The sequence below is a fragment of the Bos indicus genome, chromosome 13 (genome assembly GCF_029378745.1).
Source record: "Bos indicus isolate NIAB-ARS_2022 breed Sahiwal x Tharparkar chromosome 13, NIAB-ARS_B.indTharparkar_mat_pri_1.0, whole genome shotgun sequence".
Classification (NCBI taxonomy): domain Eukaryota; kingdom Metazoa; phylum Chordata; class Mammalia; order Artiodactyla; family Bovidae; genus Bos; species Bos indicus.
The window spans coordinates 17,188,005-17,207,518 of record NC_091772.1 but is presented as its reverse complement, the minus strand read 5'-3'; the positions used below and the strand labels follow the sequence as shown (position 1 = coordinate 17,207,518).

The following is a 19,514-nucleotide window of genomic DNA, read 5'->3' as shown; positions in this document are numbered from 1 at the left end:
TAGTCCATTATTATAAGCAAGACATTGAATATACAATAAACTGAGATATACAGAATGCTACAGTGTTACTGATACAGCTGTAAATAAGAATCACTTCAGTGTGATTAATGACGGGATGGCCGTCCCTACTGGCTCCGTGTTATACACAATGCAGTGAGCCGGCAGCGTCAGTGCCCTGCCCAGAGTCACACAGCCGGTTCCGCAATGTCAGGATCCGCAGCCTCTCGGGGGGAGGCGCCCATGACTGCGTGTGCCCACCTTTCCTCCCATGTCGCAGCTACTTCCTGTCCCTGTGGCCACAGTAGCCTCTGACCTCCTTCCGCCCCACCCCCCGTGTGTCCTGTGAGGCAGGAAGGCCATCTCGGGCACCTCGGGCTGGGGTTTGGGGGGCTGGAGCTTGGACAGTGGAGAGTGGGTACTAATATGCAGAGATGGTTCAGACTGGACTCCCCAGGGACTGGGCCTTTGTAAGGAGTGCGGGGCCAGCAAGGCGAAAGGAGCAGGATTCTGGGCATGTTCCCTGGGCAGCTGGAGGTGGTGGTGGTGGTAGCATCTTTCATTAAAACTGGAGATAAAGGAGGACAAGCAAGCCAGTGGGGTCGGGGGCAGGGCGCCCAGCACTGGCTGTACTGAACTTGGGAAGCCTGTGGAGAGGTACTCTGGCTCTCGGCCGTGCAGATTGCAGGCCCAGCAAGCCGTGCTGACTGAGCACCTACTGTATCCTGATTACCTTAGGCAGGCTGCCTCGTCCCACAGCAGCTGAGGCCCCTGGAGGCTTGAAGGACCAGCCCACTCCCGACTCTCCCCCAGGTCACTCAGCACCCTCAGGGGCTGCACCCCTTCCCCTGTGCCACCTGCCATCAGTCATACACACAGATAACAGGGCTGATGCCCTCAAGCCCAGATGGCCCCCATCCCTGCAGCTGCTCTGTGGCGTTGCCTCCTCCCCAGGTACAGTCCATGCCCCTGCACTTGGCCCAGCTCCACGGCCAGCTCACAGCTCCACCCCACGGGTGCTCCCCGACCTGAAGGACTGTGCTGTGTCCTCTGTCATTAACTCGCTCGAGACTTTGCTTCCCCCTTCCTGCCTTCTGCCTGTCCTGCAGGACCCTTCCTTGTCACTTTGCTCTGGGAAGCATCCTTGCCCCTTTTTTCTGGGGTTGGGCATGCCTCTGTCTTCCTGGACCACCTGCTCTCACCTGTCCATCAGCTGTCCCCACCCTGGTAGTGCTGGCAGAGAATGGTACCCAGTGATGGTTTTACAGGAAAACAGGATTACACAAGTTCAAACCAGGTTCTGAATCCAAGCCCTGTGGAATCCCAAGTTCCTGAGCCCTTTCTACTCTCCCCAGATGCTTCCCAGTTGGGAAGAATTCCAAGTAGGCAGATGAGATGTAGTGGATTATAAAAGGGGAGGTGTCCCTAGGTGCCAGGCTTTGAAACTGTAGGTGAGGAAGCATGTTTGCAGAACAGGAGCCCTGCCTGCTGGAGTGGCTGGAGCTGCAGGGGGTCCAATATGCAGAGGACATTCAGATGGACCAGGTCAGAAAAAACACCAGACGCCAGGCAGAGGAAGAATGCCCCACAGGCTGTAGGGGAACAACATGAGATCTTTGATCAGGGAAGAGGCATTGTGAAAGCTGCTTTCAAGAGAATTAATTTGGGAGTGGATCAAAGAGTGACTCAAAATAAGAGACAGAAAACTTGCCTAGGAAGCCCAGGGGAATTGATGAGACAGGTTAACTGCCTTCTTCCCCTGTACAAGGATGGAGCAGGTAGCCTGGCTCCGTCACTTTCTGGGGTGTGTGAATGAAAGCCTAACTTCAGTTTCCTTGTCTGTAAAATGGCAATGATTCCAGTGGTCCCTGACTTACAGGGCTGTTGTGAGACCGGTAAGATCACAGGTGCAGAAGGCACAGCCGGGTGCCTGGCTGGCCCACAGTTCCTCTCCCAGGAGGAGTAGGAGGCGCAGGAGAGTGGGAGTCCCTCCGCGGGAGCCCACTGCAAACTCAGGCTAGAGGAGCGAGACAGGAAACCCTGGGAGAGGGAAAGTGAAACTTGATGGCCTGGCGAGTGAAAGGCGTTGAAAGTCAAAAGTGAAATAAAGGGCCTGTTAGCACATCTGAGCCGAAAGCGCTCACCCTTTGCGGTCCCCGCACTCTCCCGGGTGTCAGCAGGATGTCAGCGGAAACTGCCCTGGTATGGTTAAAAGGTGTTGGGGTTTGTGACTTTTTCTGGTAGTTGTTTGTTTTGCCTTCCACTTGAAATAAGGAGTTTTCTCTTCGCGAAGATCCTTTTATTCTAAATCAGACGCTGAGCAGAGGTGTCACTACCGCAGGGGCCGGAAACAGATACCACACTCAGCTGGGTCTGCAGGCGCTACTGGTTTCGCCCGCTGGGGAAGCCGCCAGCCTGCCACAGCCAGGACCGGAGCCGCAGCACAGCCGCCCCGAAACTCCCGGGAAACTCACAGGGCCCGGGGCAGGAAGTGGCTGACGTCAGCCCGGGCCGCGGGGATTTCAAGCAAAACTTGTAGAAACGGCTCGCTGCCCTTTAACTGTGTCACAGTCTTTCTCTGAGGAGATAGACTGATTCACTCCAAGGGCCTCATTTCATGAAACTATGTGTATATAGTTATACACATATATATGTACACATTCTATACATGTGTATAGTTATACACACACATATATAAACATTGTATACGTTTATATATATCCATACACACACATATATATAAACATTGTATACGTTTATATATATCCACTATACACACACACATATATAAACATTGTATATGTTTATATATATCCACACACACATATATGTACGTGTATATACCATGTGCATATACATATATGTGTATACACATAGTGTATATATGTATATTTGTGTACATGTATGTATACACATGGCCTTCCCCAGTGGCTCAGTGGTAAAGACTCTGCCTGCCAATGCAGGAGATACGGACTTAATTCCTGGGTCAGGAAGATCCCTTGGAGAAGAAAATAGCAACCCACTCCAGGACTCTTGGCTGGAGAATTCCATAGACAGAGGAGCCTGGGGGGTTACAGTCCATGGGGTTGCAAAGAGTCAGTCACAACTTAGCAACTAAACAAACATATATATAGAGAGACACATATATATACATAAACACACACATACACATATATATCCATAGTACATATATGTATGTGTATACAATACATATAGCATGTGTATACAACCTGTATACATCAAGTTGGCCAAAAAAGTCATTCAGGTTTTTCTGAAAGATGTTACAGAAAAACACAAATTTTTTTTATGAATCCAATATATATATATGTGTATATATATTTATATGTATATATACACACATATATAGTTTAAAAAAACACTGTTCCTTTTAAGTACCTAGCATAACCAGACTGACTGGGTTCCCCTCATCCCTTTCTTGGAGAGGCAGTTCCTTCCTGGGTGTTTGAAATTGGAGAGTGGCTCACACACTGGTGAGGAGGTGCCATCTGTCAGCTCCGCATGTTAACGGTATTTCTATAACACCCGTGGGCTGTGAGAGCCATCCGTTTCTCCTTTAAGGAAAGTAACCGCTCCCACCAAAAATATTCCTATTTTCTTGGTCAGGGAGTTTCTTGAGCAAAGGACAACTTCTGCACATTTTCTGACTGTGCTGTTCTAAATTCAAAATCCACGGTGTATGATTTCAATAGCTTTAGTAATGACAGAGCAATGCCTTCAGCCCTTGTTTCTGTCCCAGGTATTAGGACAGTGAGGCAGTTCTTGAGTGACAATGTCCAGGGACTTGCATAGGAACAAATGCCTGTCTGTGTGGCCATCCACTCTTTCTTTGTATTTGCATTCTGAGTCTCAGCTCGGTTGGCATTGTCTGTGCGATATATTTTTCTCCTGCTGGATGGTGGGTTCCTGGAGACCCAGGGTTGGGTTGCACCCATCTCCCGATCCTGGAGACCCAGGGTTGGGTTGCACCCATCTCCCGACCCTGTATCTGACACATAGTATTTGCTTAATAAATGTTCGCCAAGGGAATGAATGAACAAAGGAACGACCGTCCCCAGCCGCCCTCCTGCGTACCCCTTCCCCCTGCCACACCTGTCCTGCGTGCCCAGCTCAGCGGCAGTGTTTTCACTGCAGAGAACTTCACAGCAGAGTGAACTCCCTCCATCATGCCTTGGATGCACACCTACCCTCGCCTTTGTTTTCTTATTGCTGAGGCTACAGAAAGCAGGGAGGCTTCTGAAGGAGGTATCTATTTTGGGCCCAAACAGAAGAGTGGGTGATTCTGTGGGCAGAGATTCCTGAACATGGTGGTGTTGACTCATGCCTGAAGGTGCTCAGAATTTCCTTGCTTTGTGGGCGGCTGGGGCAGACGTGGCTTGACGAGTGCTTTCTTTGAAGCCCAGTCAAATGCAGGAAAGACACCCCGAGCTGCTGTTTGGCGGGTAGGAGGGGGGAGAACAGGATTTAGAGAATTTAAACTTCAGGGATTCTGCGGGCCTGAAAAGCCAGCCCCTCGAGAAGACGGCAGGCGGCCTCTGGGCGTCTGGGGCTGGATGCGGTCGGAACAGGCTTTTCATTTATCAACAACCACAGGGGCAGTGGGGCCTACTCAGAGCAGACTTTCAAAAGGAGAAACTAAACTTCTTTATTAACAGCAGTTTACGAGAATCATCAACAATGCAGGCCCTGCATGGAGCCAGCTTGGCTCCCATCTGGCACCCCCACACCCACGGTTGTATTCCATGAGATAACTGATTCACCTCCGTGAGCCTCAGTTTACTGGGTACGAGAAGGGGGTGAGAACAAGGTGGACCCGATTTTGAGGATTAACACAGCCAACACAACGTTTTCACGTAGTGCCTGTGAGAGAGCTGTAAATATGAGCTCTTGTCGTTATCGCTCCTGTTTCAAATGTTTCTTGGGGACGTTCCTGGGGGTCAGGGGTTAGAACTTGGTGCTTTTACTGCCCGGACCCAGGTTGAGTCCTTGTTTGGGGAACTAAGAGTCCACAAGCCTTTGTAGTGCAGCACCCTCCAAAAGTGTTTGTTTCCTGGCACAAGGCTGAAGGCAAAATAAGCCTCAAAGGGAAAAGTGGGTGCTGGGATCAGGGTTTGTGCGGGGCCTGCCCCAACCAGCCAGCCGTTGTGCAGTTCACAGCTCTGCCCACCTTCCTCATCTCCCTCTCTCCCGAGAGCCTCCTGGAGCCCAGTGGGCTTTCCATGCTGTTTAGAGTAAAGGGACCCATCACTTCCATGCTCTTTAGAGTAAAGGGACCCATCACCTCCTTAGCACGCACTTTGTATTCTTTAAAAACCTGCTTCTCTTTCTTCTTTTCAGAAAGAAGCACTTGACTCTTCCTAGTCTCCTGATCCACCTGGCCCTTTCGTTGTGTCTGGAGGGGTGGGTGGGGAAGGGGGCACCTGGAAGCCCAACTCCACTGGCCTGGTCCGGCCACCCCGCTCATGCTCAGGCCTTCTGGTCACCCCGCCTGGGGCAGCCACACTTTGGTGCCTTAGAGTTTCTGCTGCCTGAAATCCTCGTGGGTCCCTGGCCCTGGGCTGAGCGCTGCAGGCACCATGGCTGATGGAAAGCTGTATACAGGATGGGTTAGGGGCAGACGGTCACGTGGGCAGTCAGGATGGAAGCCCTGGTGCTCGACAGAGGTCGGGGCAAAATTTGAATGTGGGGAAATAAGACTCCGGACTTCTTGACTGTTACCCAGAGGTGTCATGAGGTCCTAGTGATGCTGACTCGGTGGCCCATTGTGGGAGTGCAGACTCCAGACCCCAACAATGTATGTTACTAGAGGATCAAAGCGTGAGGGCAAGAACCCAGGTGCCTCTTGTCAGAACAGAAGTACTAGTTTTTATAGGATCACTAGGCATTTGAGCTTCATTTTTGTTCAGCAAGCGACCAACAATGGAGTAGGAAATATTTGAGACGTGGGGCATTTGTTTCTTTGCCCTCATGAACACCTCAATCTTCAGTTTGTTGCTCAAGGAGCATGACTCACGTATACAACTTTAGCCACTTCATTAGGAAACACCACCCTTCAGCCAGCTCCTGAGATTCACAAGCGCAAGCTCAGAGCCACCTTCTCCAAGAAGGCTTTCTGAATGCCCCAGGAAGCACCTCTGGATGCCAGGGTGTCATCAACTCTGCCACCTACCACGCTGCTACGTTCAATCTTGTGTCTTTCCCGGACTGGTTTTCCCATTTTAGTTGCAAGTTCTGTGTGGGGTGGACACAGCACCTGCTGCTTCTCTCCCATGACAGCTTTGCTACTCAAAACGGGGTTCAGGCACCAGGCACTCAGATCTCATGGAGGAGCCTGTTTGAATCAGAATCTCCTCCCTCACCCCAGATATTGTGAATCAGAATCTTTCTCACAACAAACCCCCTGCCTCACCCGTATTATAGGTGGTCTGTAATACACTGAACTTTGGGAAGTACTATGCTAGGGCATCTATTCCCAGTGAATAGGAATAAAACAATGGACTCAGACCAACCATGGAATCACTCTTCTGTGGATTTCAATCCTAACTGCATCTTGAATCATTTGAGTGGCTTAAAAATAACGCTAGCCTTATGTCCAGTTCTAATCCCCAGAGAGTCTGACCTAACTGGTCTTGGGTGGGACTTGGACATCATTTGTGAAAGTTTCCCAGATGCACATTTAATGTGCACTTTGTGCCAGCAACTGCTGCTCTAAATACATTTCCCAGTTAGACTTGTGTTTTCTCACTGATGGAAGCAAATCCCAGAGTAAGCTCCAAACAAGTCAAAAGCCGGAAAATTCCTGAGTAATCTTAGAGTGGAAAATACCTAAAAGACCCAGAGATGATTCTAGTATTGTTTTCCCCGAAATGGGTGACTTATTTGAAAGCCTGGGGAAAGGGGGGATTCAGTGATGGCTGTTGAGTCATTGGCAAATACTGCTGCCTCCCTTGGCAAGTCCTCAAGGCGGGAGTTGCTCAGCAGATGTTTTACCTCCAGTCTTAGGCCAGGAGCAGTTTGACAGCAAAGACCTTTTCAATCTCAGTAATCCTAATGCATGGATAGATTGATGGATGGATGGATGGATGATGGATAGATGAAAGAAAGGAAGGATGAATGAATGGAGAGATGGATGGATGGAAGGAAGGAAGGAGGGAAGGATGGATGGGTGGATGGAAGGAAGGAAGGAGGGAAGGAAGGATGGATGGATGGATGGAAGGAAGGAAGGAGGGAAGGATGGATGGATGTATGGTTGGATTGAAGGAAGGATGGGTGGATGGATGGAAAGTAGATGGATGAATGTCACTGAGAGTTGATGTGAAGACATATGGGGAATATTGTACTGTAATTTGAGAGGCCTGACTTCTAGTCCTAGATCTCCACTCCTCTTGCTTCCCTGGTGTCTTTGGTTTTTCCTTGGAAACCTTTGCTTCCAATCTTGTCTAGGCACCCAGGCCTTTTAGGTTACTTTTGCCAAGCCAGCTACATCTCCCTTAGTAGTGAGGGTAACATCCTGTGTCTCATTCTCTGTGCTCAGAGTATGGCTGTTCAGATATTAAAGAACCTGATCAGAGGTCTTACCTGGAGACCCTGGTTGACAGAGAGGTTATTATCCCAAATATTGCTCTCAAAATTTTGTGCATAAGAAAGTTTTCTAAGGAAACAAGTAGCAGCACTCCCCAAATTTGCTCAAAGACTCACTACTCAAGAAAGATGGAGCTAGATAGAGTGTGTCTATCACACTGTTCTTCCTGTTGGGAGTTTCAGGATGTATATAGGAGTAACAAATGAGGTCCATCTTTATGTGGTAAGGTCATCTCTGGGCTGTTTCCACCACCACCTCCCCCCCACCGCCCCCGCCACACCCCAGATAATACTTGGGACAGCAGCTGACTCCACCTAAGCAGAACTTCCTGAAGAAATTACTAGAAAAGGTAGCAAAAGAGGCAGATGAGGGTCCTCATTAGTGGCCTCCAATCTCTCCTCCCCTGATACATCCCTGGATGAAGAGCAACAGACAGAAGGGTCACAGGAAGTTTAGGGACCCCCCCCCCCCCACCTATGGCTTCAGGGGCTTCTCTGGTGGCTCAGATGGTGAAAGAATCTACCTGCAATGCAAGAGATGTGGGTTTGATCCCTGAGTCAGGAAGATCCCCTGGAGGAGGGCATGGCAACCCACTCCAGTGTTTTTGCCTGGAGAATCCCACGGACAGAGGAGCCTGGTGGACTGCAGTCCACGGGGTCACACAGAGTCGGACACAATGGAGCAGCTCACAATACTGTGACTTCAGAGGGCCCCGCTGGGCTGTGGTGACGCACTCTGTTAGCCTGGAGACAGGAATCCTAGATCCTGAGTCCAAAGGGCTCAGAAGCCATCCCTTGAGCCCCGCTGCCCAGCTCTTCATACCACTTGTGACCAACGTTCTTCTATGCTCTGCTCAGGTACTTCCGGAGAAAGGGCGCCCAGGACTGTCTGGGGAGGAAAAGGTGGAGGCGCCCTTTCCTCTGAACGTTGAGCTCCAGGGCACTTACCAGAGTAAATCCACGGCCCAGGTCTTACCTCTTCAGTGCCAACCTCCCCCACCCAGCCTCAACCTCCTTCCTGCTCAAGTCTCTTTCCTTCTCGGTTTCTCGCTGCCACCGAAAGACTGGGGCAGGGAGCAGACGAGGAACGAAAGCCGAGAATCGCGCGTAAGACCGAGGACCCACGGGTACGCGCTTGGGTGCTCTGACGTACGAAAAGTACGAATGTCATCACATATGCATACATTCATTTTTTCAGAGGGGAAGTTAGAAAACAGGGATTGGAGGGGCTTCCCTGGTGGCCCAGTAGCTACGACTGCGTGCTCCCCATGCCGGGGGCCCAGGTTCCCTCCTGGGTCAGGGACTAAGCTCCCACGTGCCGCAGGTAACCATCTCACATGCTCCAGCAGAGACTTCACAGGCCACAACTGAAGACGCCACAGGCCTCAGCACAGATCAAAGAGCCCACGTGCCGCGACTAAGACCCGTGCAGCCAAATCCGTGAACAAAAGTCAGCATTAAAAGAAACAGAGACTGGAGGGGAGCAGAGAAGAACCAAAATTCTTCCCTGACTGTCTTCCTGCCCAGCACACGTGCCCCTCTGAGGCTCCCCCGAAGTCGTTAGAAAGCCTCAATTTAACCGCTTTCAAGAATACAAGGGCTTATAGCTTTTTGAAGCAATTGACTGAATGAAGATCCTCTTTCCTCTCCTCCCAGGGAATGGCCTGGGATGAAGAGAAGAGAAATAGGTTCCCGCTCATGTAAGCCCTCCCCTACGAGAAGCAAGGACATCGACTGAGGGCAAAAAGGCCCCAAGAGCAAATAGCAGAAGCCTCCCCAGCAGGGAGCAGTATTACAGCCCTCACCCTCCCTGAAGCCGCGCTCCTGGCCTGAGCGCAGGGCGGAACCTACCTCCCAGAGGCTGGAAATAACCGTGATGACACGTCAGCCTTGGTGCTTGCGCCTCCGAAGGCCTCTCAACCCGGACCCTGCTCTATATGTCTTCGGTTTGGAAACTTTTTCATCTGAAAGTGCCCCAGCTTGCAAAGGCCTTTTGACAGAGCTTATTTTATTTCCTGTTCAGAATTCTTGACATAGAGCAAGAGAACCAGAAGGCAGTCTCAGGATCAGCCCCATCAACCTCCTCATTTTACAGAGAAACTGAGGCCCACAGAGATCCAGCAGTTTGCCCCCAAATCACGCCCTTCACCCCCCTGCAAAATTCAGCTTCCTCCTAACATTTCTCTGCCCTCGCCTCAGGGGACACGGCCCCACTTCCCAAAGGAACCCCTGTTTCTCCTTCAGGTCTCTGCTGGTCATGAGGCGATGAGGAGGGCAGGGAATGTGTGGGGGCTGGGGGAGGGCTAGCCCGACTTGAGAGTGACTGTAGCTCTGATGAGAATGATCTCAGCAAGATGTGACACAGGCGCCTCCAGACCAGTCAAGGCTTTGCTCAGAGAAGCTAAGAACTCTTCTCTTGCACATCAGCCATTCTTTTCAGCAGCTGACTGTCAGCGAAGCCAGCTCTTTCTGGCGCCTCGATGCTCCCAGATCTCAAAAGGACCAGATGTACAGGTGATAAACAGCACCACCTACTTAAGAAAGGCTGTTTTTAAAGAAAGTAGCAACTGTTTTATGAGATACTCCCTAAGTTTACCAAATCCATATATACATATATACACACACACACAATTATGAGCTATCCATCTATCTATATACACTACCTTCTCCAAGGCATATCTTAAAGATAAGCAAGGAACATGTGGTAATCACACTTTGGGATCTAGAGAAACTGAATGATTGAATGTGAAGGGTTAAGCGTTTGTGTTTTAATGACAAACGTGAAGACGGAAATTCCAGTGTGGGCAGTCATCTTTACAAGAAGGGATAATTAGACAAAAATATCATCTTCATGGGTTTCCGCACTGGGTGTGTGTTTTTGAGTCTAGGGCATGCAGATTTGATCACAGAATTCCTAGAATGAAAGAAAGATGATGAAGGCACAGATAAACTCTCAGAATTTCCACAATGCTGAGAAAGGCACTATCAATAATGTGCCTGTTGGCAACATCAGGAGAATTCTCTTTTCAACCACATCCCAGGACCCAGTAATACAGAGACTAAAAACACCCACGTTGACCAATATACTCCCTGTCAGCCCTCAAGTTTTAAATGGTGGCTTTGGAAATTTTCAGAATGAAAATCAGCCTTATGAATCAGCTAGAAATTGCATCTGTTGACAGTCTGATTGATTTTGTTAGTGACCTCTCCCTTCCTAGGAATAAGATTTGTTTATTTTAAGACTGGGCTCCTCTGGGAGGAAAAAGTCTGAGAGATTATTTCTGACCCTGGAGAGATTCCTAAGCCATGTGTGGATCCCAGAAATTCAGCCCATGTCATTCTCTTTGGCTGCCAAGTCCTTACTGGTCTCTGGAAGAGACCTTGTCTGCCCGCCTTTGTCTGTGAAGTCACTTCCACAGAGCTTGGGCCCTGTCCACAGTGAACAGAAAGAGCACTCAGCGGAAAGAACCGGGTTTGAGTCCCGGCCGTGCCACTGCCTCTGTGGCCTCTGAGTCTTGAGGTCTTCTTCATCTCATGGGTTGGTGACATCCACTTTGCAAAGGGACTGTGAAGGTGGAAGGAAGACATGTGTCTGGCCTATACAAGGTACTTTGTGCTCACTCACTCAGCTGTGTCCGATTCTTTGGGACCCCATGGACTATAGCCCGCCAGGCTCCTCTGTCCACGGGATTCTCCAGGCAAGAATACTGGAGTGGGTTGCCATTTTCTCCTCTGTGGATCTTTCCAACCCAGGGATCAAATGCATGTCTCTTGTGTCTCCTGCATTGGCTGACTGATTCTTTACCACTACTCCACCTGGGAAGCCCCGTAAGGTACACTATACATGGTAAATTTTACTTTCTCATTGTCTTTGATTGACTCCCAAATGAAATTTAAAATCCTCAACTTGGGGTCATCCAGTCTTAATCCCCAGTAGCCCTGTACCTCCACCTGAGGCTGAGGGCTTTTCCTGGCGCCCTGCCGCATCTCTGCGCGTGTGGTCCTCTCTCTCTGGAATTCCCATGGAGGGAAATTCACTGGCCCCTCAGGGCTCTTTGTGCTGCTGCTTTTGTGAAGCCTTCCCAGATGGCCCCCTGCTCCCATAGATCTTATCCCACCCCAACCACACTGCTGTCATAACTCTCTTCCCCTCACCAGGTTATATCCTTTTTAAGGTGAGGCTAAGTTTTGTTCACTTTTGTATTTCCTGTACTGTTGAAAAGGGGAACAAGAGGCATTGGATAGATTTTTGAAGATGTGAGTGTATGGCAGAGCACTTCGATCAGACCATTCACATCCTCAGATAAGTCACCAACACCTATCAGTAACCCGCACTTACTCGAAATGCGCTCCCTAGAGATGAGGCACAGTCAACCGTAAAGACTTTTCTGTTCCCTTGGCCTGCCTCTCACTTTGCAAAGACCCGGCGGAGGCAGAAGTCACATAAGTCTTCCTAAAATCATGTCCACTTTTCACTTTAAAGTAAAGAAGTGACCTACCCCTGGGTCAGATCATAGCCCAATGACTGGTCACTTCCCCTCAACAGGCCCAAAAGACCCCTTATGCATCATTGTGTTTCACTTCTTAACACATCTTTCTGTGGCCACTTGGCATTATTATATGTCTAGAAATGAAGGATATGAAATTATAGATGCTGATACGTTTTCCTGCATAAGCAAGGGAGGACATTTTTAGAAAATTCACATGCCATTAGGAAGGAGGTTTGAGGCTGAAATTGGTGGCTTCTTATTTCTTTAAAAAAAAAAAAAAAAAAAAACAGAAACGGACAATATCCTTCTGAAAGGATGAATGAAATGCAAAACTTTCATATATGTACACATACACACATATATATATACATGCATGTAGACACATAAGAAGATAAGAATTAATGTTCTCAAAGTGATATGCTTATATTTTTTAAAAAACTTCTATAAAGTTGCACATACAAGGAGCTTCCTAGGTATCATTTCCTTGAAGCTTAACTTTTCTGAGATCCTAAATGATCCCAGTGCTTCATATGAGTTACTGACATCTGAGGCACATTCACCTGGTATTAGAGAGATTTCTACCAGACTTCTAGTATTACCCTTACAGCCAGTGGATGTAGTGGAAAACTAAATTCACGGGAAAATAAAATCTCTTGTGGAATCTGCTCATTAGTATCTGGTTAACAGTCAAATATCACACCACTATGTTCTTCCCAGAATCAACTGTCAAAGACCTTGAGTGACAAGAACTCCCCATTCCGAGTTCTCTTTAGAAGTCGGTGATGACTGAGGCAAAGAATGGGGCCCCGGGGGGCCATGGACACAGAGGCAGAACCCAGGGTCCCATCCCCTCCCTGTACTTTCTACTTAGATGCCCCTCGTATTGTGTGATTGGGAAGAGTCTACATCCTTAGCCTTCCCAGGACTCCAAAGGCACCAGTGACCTCTTACCTGTCACGCAGCCAGGTACCACGATGAATACGAAGAACCTCCACATCAGCAAGCTTGGCTCCATCCTCCTGGCCCCTGAGACCACTGCCGATGTCGGGGCTGGGAAGAGAAAGTGCTGCTCTGCAGAACGCCGGGTTTCCTTTCAGCCTCTTGTTGGCATCGCACCGGGAGACGGGAATGAAGGGTGAGTCCGCTCAGGTTGTCATCCCTGCCGGTCCGTCAACCTCTAGGGCAGTAAGTGCTTACTCTGTATAAGTATTAGCCTGGGTTCTTCAGCCAGGAAATTGTGCGTACCACTCTCTTCTCTAGTCTCAAATATAGGAAGTGGTTTTAACCAGGTTTTTTTTTTTTTTCTTTCTCAAGTTCAGTTGCTGGGAGGTGTGGGCTGGGGTTGGTGAGAAGGATTGGGGTTCGTTTATGAATCCGTTCTTTGGCTTACCCCTGAAAAAGACAGGGAGATTCCCACTGCCGTTAAAGCAGGGTGAGCAAGCCCTTCTTGGCAGTGGTCTCAACTAGAGTTTCATAATCTGATGTCACCGTGAAACTGAGGTCCCGGACTCGCAGCTCCCCGGGGAGTCGGCAGGTGCCACTCAAGATGGAGGGGCGCCAGGTCATGCCAAGCAGTCTTGGCCCTAGATGGGAATTTCCTAAAGCTGTCTGACCACGGAGCCCTTGAAGAAGTCCACTGGGTCTTCGGGTGGGGTCTCCAATATTCAGATAATTGAAGAGGAAGCACAGACTGCCCCACGCTCAGAGCTCCTGAATATTCTCCCAAGACTTACAATCAGTACTAGCCGTAATTCTCTCACCATGATGCCCTGGGTCCTGAATATGAGTTGTCATTTTATAAGATATTTTGCCACCAGCTGTGTTTTTTCTTGAAAGATCATTACTAAAAGTGGATTTTGGTTCTCAACGTTGGACTTTTTCTTGTTTTCCAGAGAGTTGAATCTTGCTTTCCTGTTTAATGATCAGAGCTATCTTCTGATTTTCACAGAATAGTTGACTATGTTTTGCCCTCTAGAAATTCATGTCATGGTGTATTTATATTAAAATAAAATTTAAAAAATATTAGCAAGTAAGCAAAAACATTGACAAAAGGAAGACTATCCAGGCATGACAAAGCAGTTCATAGTTCCAATATGTGTTATTGATAAGCTCTAAGAATATTCTGACATTCTCTAAGAAAGACAATTACTGGGACTTCCCTGGCTAAGACTTCACCTTCCAATGCAGAGGGTGGAGGAGGTTCAATCACATGTCCCAGGACCAAACACCCACAACATGAAACAGAAGCAACATTGTAACAAGTTCAATAAAGACTTTAAAAAAAGATGTGTGTGTCTTAGTAGCTAAGTCCTGTCTGACCCTTTGCAACCCCATGGACTGTACTCTCCAGGCTCCTCCTTCTGTGGAATTCATGGAAAAAAAATGCTGGAGTGGGTTGCCATTCCTTTCTCCAGGGGATCTTCTGAATCCGGAGATCAAAGCCAGGTCTCCCTCATTGCAGGCAGATTCTTTACCGTCTGAGCCCCAGGGAAGAAGAAGAAAGAAAGAAAAAGAAAGGAAGGAAAGAAGGAGGGAGGGAGGGAAGGAAGAAAAGCAATTACCATCTCTGAAAAGAGCCTTGTGCATGAGTGTGTGAGTGCTCAGACCTGTCCAACTCTGTGACCAATGGGCTGTCGACCACCAGGCTCCTCTGTCCCTGGAATTTTCCAGAGGAGAATACTGGAGTGGGTTGCCATTTCCTACTCCAGGGAATCCTCCCGACCCAGGCAGGGATCAAACCCGCTTCTTTTGCGTTTCCTACTTGGGCAGGCAGATTCTTTACCACTGAGCCACAGCCACCTGCAGATGAACTAAAAGGGGTTTTCAGACTAAATACCAGAGTTTGCAGGGAAAAGCATGAACTGCTCTCTTTCTGGGAGAGCAATACTTGTCAGAATGTGACAGGATCATCGATAGCATTCCAGGACAGGCTTACGCTCACTGCTGGAAACATTCTCAACCCGCAGAAGGAGAGCAGCAGTTCCTGTTGTCTGGAGGGCTGGCCCAGTTATTAAGCTGGAGATTTTCCCTGGCTACAGGTATCAAAGTATAATTTTGAAACAAACACAGAAAAATTGGAAATATAATCCAAATAACATCCCCTCCCCCAAAGCATTGAAGAGTGGTTGCCAACGTGATATTTAGGGCTGAATTATTCAGAAAGGGAAGGAGCAGAGAATGGTTAGTGCTTAACATTCAAGAGTAAAGCAATGAAAGGAAAACGAGACCAAAATGTGAAATCCAGCCAAGATCAGTGAGCACGTTGGTAATGGAGAAGCAAACAAACCAGAATGACCTCCACGCTTTTTTAAAATTAATTTCTTTATTTGGCTGTGCCAGGTCTTAGCTGTGGCACATAGGACCTTCCATCTTCATTGCAACATATAGGATCTTTAGTTTGGCATGCAGGATCAGGAATTGGGCCTGGATCCCCTGAATTGGGAGTGTGGAGTCTTAGCCACTGGACCACCAGGGAAGTATCGACATACAAGCTTTGAAGGTATTTCATATTTTTTTAACTCTAGAGGGTCTTTGGAATTAATATTTCTCCTTGGAAAGTAACAATTACCTAAAGTTTACTAATACCTTCAGTTTTATATCAGTTTTCTTCTGTGAATTTAAAATTAAATGTATGAAACGAGTTGCCAGTCCAGGTTCGATGCACGATACTGGATGCTTGGGGCTTGTGCACTGGGACGACCCAGAGGGATGGTATGGGGAGGGAGAAGGGAGGAGGGTTCAGGATGGGGAACACATGTATACCTGTGGCGGATTCATTTCAATATTTGACAAAACTAATACAATATTGTAAAGTTTAAAAATAAAATAAATTTTAAAAAATAAATAAATAAAAATTAAATTAAATTAAATTAAATGTAATGACATTTATTTACAAAATTTTTGAGAACCAAGGAAATATTAACCAGGATTTGAAAGATATACTTGGACTGAAGTAAGTAGACAACATTAATTTCACAAATTAATTCACTGTTATATAAAATAATCAAAATTTGAATTGTAATTTTTAAAATTGTATTCGCACATAGTTAATTTATAATGTTGTGTTTAGTTTCAACTGTGCAGCAAAGTCAGTCAGTTATGTATATATCTATTCTTTTTCGTATTCTTGTCCATTGTGGTTCATCACAGGATATGAAATATAGTTCCCTGTGCTGTACAGTGGAACCTTACTGTTTATCCACCCTGTACATATTGGTTTATATCTGCTAATTCCAAGCTCCCAGCCCTGCCCTCCCCCATAAGAACCGCAAGTCTGTTCTCTATGTCTGTGAATCTATTTCTGTTTCATAGATAGGTTCATTGTATCATATTTTAGCAAGTTGTAATTTTTTTTTTTTGCTTTACAACAGAACTTCCCTCAACCCCTTCTCATAATTATTAGAAAAGTTAAATCCATTTTATCTTATTAACAACAAAATAAGAAAATAATAGCAAAATAGTTAAACATCTTTAATTTTATCTTGTTTATTACTTAAAATAATGTATAAACTGTGGAAACAAAAATAGTGAAATGGGGCTTTTTTTAAATAATGTAAAAGCTTTATTTCACCCCACAATCAGCAGGTGGGTTTTTTTTTAGTTCAACAACAAGTTTTCTTCCTACAGTTGCCTGGTTGGGAGTTCTTTTTAATCAAATATGAGTAGTGTTTTTATGAGTAGTGTTGCTGAATTAGAGCCTTGAAAGAAAGCCACATTTGACATTTTATTCCGCACTGGAATGTTAGGGAAAAGGTAGGGCGTAGAAATTGCACACTGCTCCCAAAAACATCAGGTGGTTTACCTTGGGACGCTCACTTCTCCATTTATAAGAAATTTCAGGTTGGAATTTTTCATTTTCACTTTGAAATGTTAAGATGTGTTGTTTGCTTAAGTCAATCCAAGTTGGAAAACCATGAAAAATTCTTTTTAAGTCAGTCTTCTTGGGACAACCATGTAAAACTCTTTTAAGTCACAGAGCTTAGTCAATATGATATACATGTGGGGGTTCATTAAACTGAATAATATCATAAATACATGATGAAGTTATGGACAGGGACCAGAGACCAGTAGGCTGACAACTGCATCATGACTGTTGTCATGGAGACAACATGCCATGGTAGGGTGGAGACAGCCAGCAGGTCCCCCAGGCGACCTTCCCTTCTTCTCCGGTGAATGATCAGAGCACATTCCCTAGCCCCCTGGAGCTAAGTGTGGTTCTGTGGTGATGTTCTTGCCAAGAAACATTAGCAGAAGTGGCGTTTACACCCCTGCCTGTTTCCCTTCTTTCCCTTCATTCCATGGCTGGAATGCAGTGACCAGAGTCATCCTGGAAGTTGAGTGCTCCCCCTGGGTTCCTGAATGCCTGGAGCACACCTATCCATGAATTGTCATTTAGGAAACCAGTAGATTTTCTGGTATATTAGGTTGCATTCTTGTTGGGTTTTTGTTACAGCAACTTAGCTTACCCTGACTGATATCATTGGTTCCCACAGACGGATCAAACATCGTGTGCTCCTGGATCAGTGACTTCCCTTGGGGTGGCAGGTTTGCTTAGGGAGGACTCAACCATTCTCAAATCCCATAAGAATTGTCATAATAGTCTCAATCTGACTCATCATAAATGGAAAAAAACCCCAGCATTTTGTGAACTTCTAACCAAAAATGTTTTCCCTTACCTTTTCAAAATGTGGGACTCTAAACATTAAATCTAGGTAAATGGTTCAATTATTTGACATGTTATTTAATTGAGGTTTCTTCCTAATATTGTTTCATAGAAACACACCTTGACCTTCGAACCAAGAGGTTGGTGAAGTTCAAGTAGCTAAGCAGCACCTAGTCCACTAGTAAAGCAGCAGAAAAAAAATCGTCTTGAAGTACTTAATGGATTGTGATGATAAAGTTATCTACGTGCATACGAGTAACAGTCACAAAGTCTACAGAATTTTTCTGACAAAATAAGGGGAGCAGCTCCTGGCGCTAAGATGGACTCATATAAGACAAATAACTTGGTCAAGTTTTACAGTTTGCACTGAGCTGAACTTTCAGTCTTCGTCTCCTGACCTTGACAGCACCGGGTGGAGGCAGAGAGAGGAGAAGAGAGCAGACCCAATTTGTCGTGAATTGTGTATGTATTGTACCAAGGCTGCATAGAGCAAAGCTACTCCCCACAGTGGACTCACGTTTGAGAAGGAAAGACACTTGACTATCACTTTTTAATCCTCAGACTCAAACCCTGGGTTGAATTTCATTTTACCTGCCTTCATTCATCAAGGTCATTTTAAGACTTGCATGCCGTCTAAGCAGCACGTAGCCTGAACAATAAGATGTTTGCCCAAGTTGTCGGCTAGGAATTTGGAGTTTGCTGTGTCCAGTTCAAGCTGATGTGGTTAAGACTGGATGGAACCAAAGACCCTTCAACTGGGCAGGCGTGAATGTCTGCATGGTGACCTTTTGAAGGTAATTTAGTCACTCCTGCACAGAAAGATAATCATGGCACCTTTTCCCAATCGTCTTTCCCCACTCTCCCATGCCTCAGACCATCCTGCTTCTTCAGTCTTCATCCCAGAAATACTCCAGCCCCTTGCCATCGGGGAGTCTAACTTGAGATTTGCTTTTCCGTCTCCTTACCTGGCTGCCTTGTGAATAACCCCTCTCTGCTTCAAACCGCAGTGTCCTAGCATTTTGTCTTGCTATGTCGAGTAAGATGAACCTGGTTCAGTAACAGACTAACACTATCACAGCACTTGCTTTGCTGTATTATCATCCACTCTTTTTTTTTTTTAACTTTTGATCGCTTTATTTTGCATTGAGGTGGAGCTGCTTAACAATGTTGTGAGTTTCAGGTGAACAGCAAAGGGACTCAGCCATACATATCCATGTATCCATTCTCCTCCAAGCCCCCCTCCCATCCAGCCTGCCACATTTAGCAGAGTTCCATGTGCTGTACAACAGGTCCTTGTTGGTTACCCATTTTAAATATAAGTGTCCATCCCAAACTCCCTAACTATCCCTTTCCCCTCATCCTTCCCCCGGCCACCGTAAGTTCTTCTCTAAGTCTGTGAGTTTCTGTTTTGTAAGTTCATTTGGATCATGTCATTTTAGATTCCATATATAAAGGATGTCATATGATATTTCTCCTTCTCTGTCCGACTTACTTCACTCAGGAAGACACTCTCTAGGTCCATCCATGTGCTGCAAATGCCATTAATTCATTCTTTAAATGGCTGAGTGATATTCTGTGGTATATATGAACCACATCTTTATCCATTCCTCTGTTGATGGACATTTAGGTTTCTTGCATGTCTTAGCTATTGTAAATAGTGTTGCAATGAACATTGGGGTGCATATATCCTTTTGAATCATGTTTTTCTCCATCTGCCCAGGAGTGGGATTGCAGGGTCATATGGTGCCTCTATTATTAGCTTTTAA

The 19,514-nt window shown here is 46.6% G+C and overlaps 1 protein-coding gene across 1 annotated transcript in view; it reads right to left on the bottom strand.

The window, feature by feature from the left end:
* The window catches only part of IL2RA (interleukin 2 receptor subunit alpha), a 45,667-nt gene extending 32,193 nt beyond the window's left edge, over positions 1 to 13,474 (bottom strand). The window contains exon 1 of the mRNA XM_070801994.1: positions 13,038 to 13,474. Coding sequence (XP_070658095.1) covers positions 13,038 to 13,101 — 64 coding nt within the window. The 5' untranslated portion in view covers positions 13,102 to 13,474. The remainder of the gene's footprint in view (positions 1 to 13,037) is intronic.
* Positions 13,475 to 19,514: the final 6,040 nt, after the last annotated feature.